The following is a 12,009-nucleotide window of genomic DNA, read 5'->3' as shown; positions in this document are numbered from 1 at the left end:
GGGTGTGAGAGGGGAGGGGTGTGAGAGGGAGGGGTGTGAGAGGGAGAGAGTGTGAGAGGGAGAGAGTGTGAGAGGGAGGGGTGTGAGAGGGAGGGGTGTGAGAGGGAGAGAGTGTGAGAGGGAGAGAGTGTGAGAGGGAGGGGTGTGAGAGGGAGGGGTGAGAGGGAGGGGTGTGAGAGGGAGGGGTGTGAGAGGGGAGGGGTGTGAGAGGGGAGGGGTGTGAGAGGGGAGGGGTGTGAGAGGGAGGGGTGTGAGAGGGAGGGGTGAGAGAGGGGAGGGGTGTGAGAGGGGGAGGGGTGTGAGAGGGGAGGGGTGTGAGAGGGAGAGAGTGTGAGAGGGAGAGAGTGTGAGAGGGAGAGAGAGTGAGAGGGAGGGGTGTGAGAGGGAGGGGTGTGAGAGGGAGAGAGTGTGAGAGGGAGAGAGTGTGAGAGGGAGAGAGAGTGAGAGGGAGGGGTGTGAGAGGGAAGGGGTGTGAGAGGGAAGGGGTGTGAGAGGGGAGGGGTGTGAGAGGGAGTGTGAGAGAGAGTGTGGGGGAGAGAGAGTGTGAGGGGGAGGGAGAGTGTGAGGGGAAGGGAGAGAGAGTGTGAGGGGGGAGAGAGTGTGAGAGAGAGTGTGAGTGTGAGAGAGAGAGTGAGGAGTGTGAGAGAGAGAGTGAGGAGTGTGAGAGAGAGAGTGAGGAGTGTGAGAGAGAGTGTGAGAGAGAGTGTGAGGGAGAGTGTGAGTGAGAGTGTGAGGGTATTATAGGAGCTCAGGCTGCTCTGGGCTGGTCACTCACTGACCTCTGACCTCCTGTTGCTAATGACCTGCAGTGACCCCAGCCCATGATCCAATGTGAGGCCCCAAAACAGTGGCTGGTGACCCCTGAACACCAGCCAGTGACCCCTGACCCTGAGTAATGACCCCAACCCATTGACCTCCTGACAATGAAGTGACCAAATGCTCCCAGGGGTGGGGTTTGGGGGAGAAATCTCCGAGATCCGAAACAGGCGCGGACTGACCGGATGGTCAGCTCTCCGTCGGGAATCCTGCTGGGCCCAGGGGGTGGGGGAGGGGCTGAACATGGGCTGGGGAATGGAGCATTGTGGTGGGGGTTGGGGGGGGGGTGTGGGAGGGACTTCATGGATGTATTGGACAGTGAGAGAGAATGCTCCCGCCACCCCCTCCCCATTGGGACAATGGGTCAGTCCTGCCCAGGGACCCCACTCCCCTCCCCATTGGGACAATGGGTCAGTCCTGCCCAGGGAACCCACTCCCCTCCTCATTGTGACGATTGGTCAGTCCTGCCCAGGGACCCCACTCCCCTCTCCCCATTGGGATGATGGGTCAGTCCTGCCCAGGGACCCCACTCCCCTCCCCATTGGGACAATGGGTCAGTCCTGCCCAGGGACCCCACTCCCCCCTCCCCACTGGGATGAAGGGTCAGTCCTGCCCAGGGACCCCACTCCCCTTCCCCATTGGGACAATGGGTCAGTCCTGCCCAGGGACCCCACTCCCCCCTCCCCACTGGGATGAAGGGTCAGTCCTGCCCAGGGACCCCACTCCCCTCCCCATTGGGATGAAGGGTCAGTCCTGCCCATGGACCCCACTCCCCTCCCCACTGGGATGAAGGGTCAGTCCTGCCCAGGGGTTGGAGGGTTGACCGTCACCTGATGTAAAAGACCCGTTTGTGGTTACTCCTGAGTGAGCTGGTCCCAGATCCGATGCTGCTGTTCATCAGCTGCTCTCTCAAGTCATGGATCTTCGCCTCGAACCGACTGTACTCTGCGGGAACACAGGGAAGGGGAAACGCACACCATCACTCGCAACCAGCCAACAGCACACAACAAACAGCTGCATTTCCACAGCGCCTGTCACATCCCCAGCATCTGTCTCTATCGTTCCCTGACCTGTCTTTACCACCTTTCTTAAACAATGGCGCCACGTTCGCCACCCACGCGTGGCTGTTGTTTTTCTCCTGCCCTGTTTGAAGAGTTCTCATTTCTGTACAGATTAAACCACAGCTGCCCACGTGTGCACAGCAGGATCCCACAGGCAGCAACCTGACAGTGGTCTGATTGGTTGACTTTGCAATGTCAGGGGCAAATCTTGGCTCTGGGGGAGGGGGGGGCGCTTTCCTTTCCCGCCAGAGGTCAGACCAGGTACACGGCAACGTCCTGAAATCCTGACACTCCGGGATGGTGGTGGGTGGCCAGAGGATCTGCTCGGGATAAAGGAGAGACGTGTCAGAGACAGACAGCTAGGATCGAGTGAATCCCTCGAGGAGTATAAGGGCAGCAGAAGAATAAGGAAACCAGGAGCGCAAAATGGGGGCTTGAGATCGCTTTGGCAGATAGGGTTAAGGAGAAACCAAAGGGATTCTACGACTACATTAATGACAAAAGAGTAGGGACAGAAGGTGGGAGCCACAGGAACTGGGGGAGAGACTAAACCAATATTTCCTGTCAGTATTTACTGTGAGAAAGACGCGTAAGGTCAGGAACTTAGAGACATAAACAGTGATGACTTGAAAAGTGTCCACATTTCAGAGGAGGAAGTGCTGGACGTCTTAAAGCACAAAGATAGATAAATCCCCAGGTGTACCCGAGAACTCTGTGGGAAGCTAGGGAAGTGATTGCTGGGCCTCTTGCTGAGGTATTTGTATCATCGATAGTCACAGGTGAGGTGCTGGAAGCCTGGAGGTTGGCTAACGTGGTGCCACTGTTTAAGAAGGGTGGTAAGGACAAGCCAGGGAACTATAGACCAGTGAGCCTGACGTCGATGGTGGGCAAGTTGTTGGAGGGAATCCTGAGGGACAGGATGTATATGAAGATGGAAAGGTGAGGACCAATTAGGGACAGTCGACATGGCGTTGTGCGTGGGAAATCATGTCTCACAAACTTGATTGAGTTTTTTTTTAAATGATAAAGAAGACTGATTAAGTTAAAAGTCACACAGCAGCAGGTGGTTGTGGAATATACTGTAACCTGGCGTTGTGTGATTTTTAACCTTGTCCAGCCCGGTCCGTCCAAGATTGCTGACGACAGTGTTGTCTGTATGGGTTACAGCATGGTGTTTCACACAATACACTGCTGAGCAAGCTTAGATTAGATTCGCTACAGTGTGGAAACAGGCCCTTCGGCCCAACCAGTCCATACTGACCCTCCGAAGAGTAACCCACCCAGACGCATTTCCCTCTGACTAATTTACATAATAATATGGACAATTTCCCATGTCCAATCCACCCTAACCTGCACATCCCTGGGCACTATGGGACAATTTCCCATGGCCAATCCACCCTGACCTGCACATCCCTGGGCACTGTGGGACAATTTCCCATGGCCAACCCACCCTAACCTGCACATCTCTGTCACCGCCCACTCACTCAGCACTGACCATCCGACAGTGTGGAGCTTCCTCACCACTGACCCTCTGACAGTCCCCACTCCCTCAGCACTGACCCTCCGACAGTGCCCACTCCCTCAGCACTGACCCTCCGACACTGCGGCACTCCCTCAGCACTGACCCTCCGACAGTGCCCACTCCCTCAGCACTGACCCTCCGACAGTGCGGCACTCCCTCAGCATTGACCCTCCGACAGTGAAGGGGTGAGTGACTGTGGGAGTTGAGTGTAAGTGAGAGTGGGGGTCCCTACCTTCGGGTTTGTACTGGGCGATGATGGTGACCGTTTGTCCAGCGTTCTTCAGGGCGGCTGCTGCTTGTTCGTGAGTCGCGTTCCGTAAATCCACTCCGTTCACCTGAACCAGATCATCAAGATCATCACTGCACAGATCCCCCTTCCTACTGGCTCACTAGTGACCAATCAGAGGCCACGCACCCCTTTGGATCTGCTTCAACAGATGTCGGTGGATCGAGGGGTTAACGCCGTCTCCTGCTATTGGTCAGTGACCCTCAAGCCCCCGGACCCCACAAACATCGGTCCACTTTTGCTACACATTTCCCGCACGTCCCCCAGCCTCAGAGCTGGGTTTCGGGTGGGATGGGGGAGGGTGTGAAGGGAGGAGTTTAAACATTCCTACACACCTCCAGCCCCCTCCGCAGTGAGAGCGGGAGCCTCTGCTGAGGCCAGGCTCGGATTTTAAGATTCATCGCCCTCCTCGCCACCTCGGTCAGGACTCCCGCATGCCCCAGGGAAGAGGCTCTCTCTCTCTCTCCCCCATCTCCATATCTCACTGCCTCCCTCTCTCGCCCTCTCTCTCCCTCCCTCTCTCCCTCTCTCTTGGTCCCCCTCTCTCTCCCTGTCTCTCTCCCTCTCTCTGTTGACCTTCTCTGATGGACCTGGATGAAACCCTCCCTCCCCTTGATCCATACAGACTGCACCGAGAGGATCCTGTTGTGGCTCTGTGTTAGCACAGCTGACTCCCTGCCCCAGGTCAGATACCACCCTCAGGTCAGATACCACCCTCAGGCAACTGTGTGGAGTTTGTACGTTGTCCCTGTTCCCTCGACGCTCCGGTTTCCTCCCACACTCCAGGGATGTGCAGGTTAGGGTGGGTTGGCCATGGGAAATTGTCCCATAGTGCCAGGGATGTGCAGGTTAGGGTGGATTGGCCATGGGAAATTGTCCCATAGTGCCCAGGGATGTGCAGGTTAGGATGGATTGGCCGTGGGAAATTGTCCCATAGTGTCCCGGGATTTGTAGGTTAGGGCGGATTGGCCATGGGAAATTGTCCCATAGTGCCCAGGGATGTGCAGGTTAGGGTGGATTGGCCATGGGAAATTGTCCCATAGTGCCCAGGGATGTGCAGGTTAGGGTGGGTTGGCCATGGGAAATTGTCCCATAGTGCCCAGGGATGTGCAGGTTAGGGTGGGTTGGCCATGGGAAATTGTCCCATAGTGCCCAGGGATGTGCAGGTTAGGGTGGGTTAGCCATGGGAAATTGTCCCATAGTGCCCAGGGATGTGCAGGTTAGGGTGGATTAGCCATGGGAAATTGTCCCATAGTGCCCAGGGATGTGCAGGTTAGGGTGGATTGACCATGGGAAATTGTCCCATAGTGTCCAGGGATGTGCAGGTTAGGGTGGGTTGGCCATGGGAAATTGTCCCATAGTGCCCAGGGATGTGCAGGTTAGGGTGGATTGGCCATGGGAAATTGTCCCATAGTGCCCAGGGATGTGCAGGTTAGGGTGGATTGGCCATGGGAAATTGTCCCATAGTGCCCAGGGATGTGCAGGTTAGGGTGGGTTGGCCATGGGAAATTGTCCCATAGTGTCCAGGGATGTGCAGGTTAGGGTGGATTGGCCATGGGAAATTGTCCCATAGTGCCCAGGGATGTGCAGGTTAGGGTGGATTGGCCGTGGGAAATTGTCCCATAGTGCCCAGGGATGTGCAAGTTAGGGTGGATTGGCCTTGGGGAATTGTCCCATAGTGCCCAGGGATGTGCAGGTTAGGGTGGATTGGCCGTGGGAAATTGTCCCATAGTGCCCAGGGATGTGCAGGTTAGGGTGGATTGGCCATGGGAAATTGTCCCATAGTGCCCAGGGATGTGCAGGTTAGGGTGGGTTGGCCATGGGAAATTGTCCCATAGTGTCCAGGGATGTGCAGGTTAGGGTGGATTGGCCTTGGGGAATTGTCCCATAGTGCCCAGGGATGTGCAGGTTAGGGTGGGTTGGCCATGGGAAATTGTCCCATAGTGCCCAGGGATGTGCAGGTTAGGGTGGGTTGGCCATGGGAAATTGTCCCATAGTGTCCAGGGATGTGCAGGTTAGGGTGGATTGGCCATGGGAAATTGTCCCATAGTGCCCAGGGATGTGCAGGTTAGGGTGGATTGGCCGTGGGAAATTGTCCCATAGTGCCCAGGGATGTGCAAGTTAGGGTGGATTGGCCTTGGGGAATTGTCCCATAGTGCCCAGGGATGTGCAGGTTAGGGTGGATTGGCCGTGGGAAATTGTCCCATAGTGCCCAGGGATGTGCAGGTTAGGGTGGGTTGGCCATGGGAAATTGTCCCATAGTGCCTAGGGACGTGCAGGTTAGGGTGGATTGGCCATGGGAAATTGTCCCATAGTGCCCAGGGATGTGCAGGTTAGGGTGGGTTGGCCATGGGAAATTGTCCCATAGTGCCCAGGGATGTGCAGGTTAGGGTGGATTGGCCGTGGGAAATTGTCCCATAGTGCCCAGGGATGTGCAGGTTAGGGTGGGTTGGCCATGGGAAATTGTCCCACAGTGTCCAGGGATGTGCAGGTGAGGATGGATTGGCCATGGGAAATTGTCCCACAGTGCCCAGGGATGTGCAGGTTAGGGTGGGTTGGCCATGGGAAATTGTCCCATAGTGCCCAGGGATGTGCAGGTTAGGGTGGGTTGGCCATGGGAAATTGTCCCATAGTGCCCAGGGATGTGCAGGTTAGGGTGGGTTAGCCATGGGAAATTGTCCCATAGTGCCCAGGGATGTACAGGTTAGGGTGGATTGGCCATGGGAAATTGTCCCATAGTGCCCAGGGATGTGCAGGTTAGGGTGGGTTGGCCATGGGGAATTGTCCCATAGTGCCCAGGGATGTGCAGGTTAGGGTGGATTGGCCATGGGGAATTGTCCCATAGTGCCCAGGGATGTGCAGGTTAGGGTGGGTTGGCCATGGGAAATTGTCCCACAGTGCCCAGGGATGTTCAGGTTAGGGTGGATTGGCCATGGGAAATTGTCCCATAGTGCCCAGGGATGTGCAGGTTAGGGTGGGTTGGCCATGGGAAATTGTCCCATAGTGCCCAGGGATGTGCAGGTTAGGGTGGGTTAGCCATGGGAAATTGTCCCATAGTGCCCAGGGATGTGCAGGTTAGGGTGGGTTAGCTGTGGGAAATCCACCCTGACCTTCACACCTTTGGATTGTGGGAGGAAACCCACACAGACACAGGGGAGGGGTGAATGTACAAACTCTACACAGACAGTCACCTCAGGGTGGGGTCGAATCTGGGTCCCTGGTGCTGGGAGGCAGTGGTGCTAGCCCGTGAGGCACTGTGCCGCCCATAGGGAGCTGCTTTGAGGATTTATCTAGGAATTCTGCTGGAAACAGCGTCCCCTGATTCAATCCATCGATGGACAACTGCCCCAATTCAATCTCCCGCTTGACCTTCCGAGCTCAGAGGGGAACTGATCTGGAGACGCCACATTCACTCTGGTCCATGCTCCCTCGGAGTGTTTGAGTAACACCTCCCTCTGTGCCCCACGTACGCGGTGTCCACAACCGATCAGCTCGGGCTGAAAGAACGTTTCACACTGAGACCGAAACACGTCAACTCGAGTTTGGTTTAGTGTCAGCGATGGCCTCCATCACAGCTCAGCCTCCACCCTGTCCCCAGGGAAATACCACCCACTCCCTCTGCTCCCCACACTCAGTGGCAGCAGTGGGTACCATCACCAACTCCACCTCCGCAAGGGGGCAAGGAGGAACACGCGCCTCGGGTGAATGAGTTTGAGAGGTCAGAGTTCACACAGCGCGATGGTCACCTACCGAGAGGATTTGGTCTCCTTTCCTGAGCTCACCGCTGAGGTCTGCTGGACCACCGGCCAGGATGAAGGAGATGAATATTCCTTCTCCATCCTCACCACCCACAATGTTAAATCCCAGGCCTGTCGATCCCCGGTGTATGATCACTCTCCGCGGCTCCCTGTCACAGAGAGATGGGTCAAACACAGTCACTTCACAAGCCAGAACAATGTTCCACTCACAGGACACAGACCCCCGTCCCGTCACCGTGTGGGGGAATCACACGCACATACCCCCGTCCCGTCACCGTGTGGGGGAATCACAGACACAGACCCCCGTCCCGTCACCGTGTGGGGGAATCACAGACACAGACCACCGTCCCGTCACCGTGTGGGGGAATCACAGACACAAACCCCCGTCCCGTCACCGTGTGGGGGAATCACAGACACAGACCCCTGTCCCGTCACCGTGTGGGGGAATCACAGACACAGACCCCCGTCCCGTCACCGTGTGGGGAATCACAGACACAGACCCCCGTCCCGTCACCGTGTGGGGGAATCACAGACACGGACCCCCGTCCCGTCACCGTGTGGGGGAGTCACAGACACAGACCCCCGTCCCGTCACCGTGTGGGGGAATCACAGACACAGACCCCCGTCCCGTCACCGTGTGGGGGAGTCACAGACACAGACCCCCGTCCCGTCACCGTGTGGGGGAATCACAGACACAGACCCCCGTCCCGTCACCGTGTGGGGAATCACAGACACAGACCCCCGTCCCGTCACCGTGTGGGGGAGTCACAGACACAGACCCCCGTCCCGTCACCGTGTGGGAGAATCACAGACACAGACCCCCGTCCCGTCACCGTGTGGGGGAATCACAGACACAGACCCCCGTCCCGTCACCGTGTGGGGGAATCACAGACACAGACCCCGGTCCCGTCACCGTGTGGGGGAATCACAGACACAGACCCCCGTCCCGTCACCGTGTGGGGGAATCACAGACATGGACCCCCGTCCCGTCACCGTGTGGGGGAATCACGGACCCCCGTCCCGTCACCGTGTGGGGGAATCACAGACCCCTGTCCCGTCACCGTGTGTGGGAATCACAGACACAGACCCCCGTCCCGTCACCGTGTGGGGGAATCACAGACACAGACCCCCGTCCCGTCACCGTGTGGGGGAGTCACAGACACAGACCCCCGTCCCGTCACCGTGTGGGGGAATCACAGACACAGACCCCCGTCCCGTCACCGTGTGGGGGAGTCACAGACACAGACCCCCGTCCCGTCACCGTGTGGGGGAATCACAGACATGGACCCCCGTCCCGTCACCGTGTGGGGGAATCACGGACCCCCGTCCCGTCACCGTGTGGGGGAATCACAGACCCCTGTCCCGTCACCGTGTGGGGGAATCACAGACACAGACCCCCGTCCCGTCACCGTGTGGGGGAATCACAGACACAGACCCCCGTCCCGTCACCGTGTGGGGGAATCACAGACACGGACCCCCGTCCCGTCACCGTGTGGGGGAATCACAGACCCCCGTCCCGTCACCGTGTGGGGGAATCACAGACCCCTGTCCCGTCACCGTGTGTGGGAATCACAGACACAGACCCCCGTCCCGTCACCGTGTGGGGGAATCACAGACACAGACCCCTGTCCCGTCACCGTGTGGGGGAATCACAGACACAGACCCCCGTCCCGTCACCGTGTGGGGAATCACAGACACAGAAACCCGTCCCATCACCGTGTGGGGGAATCAAATACCCCCATCCCGTCACCGTGTTGGGGAATCACAGACACAGACCCCCATCCCGACACCGTGTGGGGGAATCACAGACACAGACCCCTGTCCCGACACCGTGTGGGGGAATCACAGACACAGACCCCCGTCCCATCACCGTATGGGGGAATCAAATACCCCCATCCCGTCACCGTGTGGGGAATCACAGACACAGACCCCTGTCCCATCACCGTGTAGGGGAATCACAGACACAGACCCCCGTCCCATCACCATGTGGGGAATCACAGACACAGACCCCTGTCCCGTCACCGTGTGGGGGAATCACAGACACAGACCCCTGTCCCGTCACCGTGTGGGGGAGTCACAGACACAGACCCCCGTCCCGTCACCGTGTGGGGGAATCACAGACACAGACCCCCGTCCCGTCACCGTGTGGGGGAATCACAGACACGGACCCCCGTCCCGTCACCGTGTGGGGGAATCACAGACCCCCGTCCCGTCACCGTGTGGGGGAATCACAGACCCCTGTCCCGTCACCGTGTGGGGGAATCACAGACACAGACCCCCGTCCCATCACCGTGTGGGGGAATCAAATACCCCCATCCCGTCACCGTGTGGGGGAATCACAGACACAGACCCCCGTCCCGTCACCGTGTGGGGGAATCACAGACACAGACCCCTGTCCCATCACCGTGTAGGGGAATCACAGACACAGACCCCCGTCCCGTCACCGTGTGGGGGAATCACAGACACAGACCCCCGTCCCGTCACCGTGTGGGGGTGTCACAGACACAGACCCCCGTCCCGTCACCGTGTGGGGGAATCACAGACACAGACCCCCGTCCCGTCACCGTGTCGGGGAATCACAGACACAGACCCCCGTCCCGTCACCGTGTGGGGGAATCACAGACCCCCGTCCCGTCACCGTGTGGGGGAATCAAAGACCCCTGTCCCGTCACCGTGTGGGGGAATCACAGACACAGACCCCCGTCCCGTCACCGTGTGGGGGAATCACAGACCCCTGTCCCGTCACCGTGTGTGGGAATCACAGACACAGACCCCCGTCCCGTCACCGTGTGGGGGAGTCACAGACACAGACCCCTGTCCCGTCACCGTGTGGGGGAATCACAGACACAGACCCCCGTCCCGTCACCGTGTGGGGAATCACAGACACAGACCCCCGTCCCATCACCGTGTGGGGGAATCAAATACCCCCATCCTGTCACCGTGTGGGGGAATCACAGACACAGACCCCCATCCCAACACCGTGTGGGGGAATCACAGACACAGACCCCTGTCCCGACACCGTGTGGGGGAATCACAGACACAGACCCCTGTCCCGTCACCGTGTGGGGGAATCAAATACCCCCATCCCGTCACCGTGTGGGGGAATCACAGACACAGACCCCCGTCCCGTCACCGTGTGGGGGAATCACAGACACAGACCCCCGTCACCGTCACCGTGTGGGGGAATCACAGATACAGACCCCCGTCCCATCACCATGTGGGGAATCACAGACACAGACCCCTGTCCCGTCACCGTGTGGGGGAATCACAGACACAGACCCCCGTCCTTGGGGAGGGGGATCACAGAGACAGAGCGATGAAGGGCAGTTGGCGGAAACCCCAGAACAGCGAGTTGTCCTGATGCTGGAAATGCACTGACCTGGGAATGTCATCGTCTCCCATGAGGCCCTTGGGAAGGGGAGAGTATCTGTGTGGAGACGTGGGAGTCAGGGTCTGTGTGTAATCCGTTGCCAGGTAGTTGGAATGGCCCATCTCTGTGTCCAGGTGCTGTGAGTACGCTGAATGAAGACAGACTGATTAACAAGATCAGCAGGTTCAGAACAAGACAGTGCACTGGTCCCTCCCGGTCCGACTGGCTCCCCAGTCTCGGCTGACTGAAATATATTCCCGTGGGGCTACAGCTAAACAGCAATCACAGGGAAGCATAGACAGCAAACCACGATATCAACATGGAGTCGCTCACTGGCAGGAGAGAAAGGAGCCATTCAGCCCCTTCAAGACTACCCCACCATTCAGTGAGATGCTGGGCTACTCAGTCACCGGTCCCATTCCCTTAACCAAGTCTCTCTGTTCCTGACTGAAATGCATCAATTTCCGGGTGGATTCCCCACTTCCCCTCTTCCCCAGGAGACAGATCGGGATTCCCGCCCTGTTTGTGTGACTACGCGGCCCAGGGAAACAGTAACATGGAGATCAAAACCAAAGGTTTAGCCTCCTCATTCTGTAAGTAAAGCTCCCTCTACACTGATTCCTCCATCAAACACTCCCAGGACAGGGACAGCACGGGGTTAGATACAGAGTAAAGCTCCCTCTACACTGATTCCTCCATCAAACACTCTCAGGGACAGGACAGCACGGGGTTAGATACAGAGTAAAGCTCCCTCTACACTGATTCCTCCATCAAACACTCTCAGGGACAGGACAGCACGGGGTTAGATACAGAGTAAAGCTCCCTCTACACTGATTCCTCCATCAAACACTCCCAGGTTCAGGGACAGCACGGGGTTAGATACAGAGTAAAGCTTCCTCTACACTGATCCTCCATCAAACACTCCCAGGGACAGGGACAGCAGGGGTTAGATACAGAGGAAAGCTCCCTCTACACTGTCCCCCCATCAAACACTCCCAGGACAAGGACAGCACGGGGTTAGATACAGAGTAAAGCTCCCTCTACGCTGTCCCCCCATCAATCACTCCCAGGATAAGGACAGCACGGGGTTAGATACAGAGTAAAGCTCCCTCTACACTGTCCCCCCATCAAACACTCCCAGAGACAGGGACAATACGGGGTTAGATACAGAGTAAAGCTCCCTCTACACTGTCCCC

At 57.8% G+C, this 12,009-nt stretch overlaps 1 protein-coding gene across 1 annotated transcript in view; it reads right to left on the bottom strand.

The window, feature by feature from the left end:
• LOC132835293 (disks large homolog 4-like) overlaps window positions 1-12,009 on the bottom strand; it is a 71,536-nt gene that overhangs the window by 13,091 nt on the left and 46,436 nt on the right. Inside the window, exons 8-12 of the mRNA XM_060854713.1 lie at window positions 10,823-10,961; window positions 10,677-10,684; window positions 7,436-7,623; window positions 3,632-3,734; window positions 1,647-1,761 (exon numbers count right to left, since the gene is read on the bottom strand). Coding sequence (XP_060710696.1) covers window positions 1,647-1,761; window positions 3,632-3,734; window positions 7,436-7,623; window positions 10,677-10,684; window positions 10,823-10,961 — 553 coding nt within the window. The remainder of the gene's footprint in view (window positions 1-1,646; window positions 1,762-3,631; window positions 3,735-7,435; window positions 7,624-10,676; window positions 10,685-10,822; window positions 10,962-12,009) is intronic.

Source organism: Hemiscyllium ocellatum, chromosome 44 (assembly GCF_020745735.1).
Source record: "Hemiscyllium ocellatum isolate sHemOce1 chromosome 44, sHemOce1.pat.X.cur, whole genome shotgun sequence".
Lineage (NCBI taxonomy): Eukaryota > Metazoa > Chordata > Chondrichthyes > Orectolobiformes > Hemiscylliidae > Hemiscyllium > Hemiscyllium ocellatum.
Note: the sequence above shows the minus strand (reverse complement) of the source record. Positions and strands in the feature narration are given on the sequence as shown.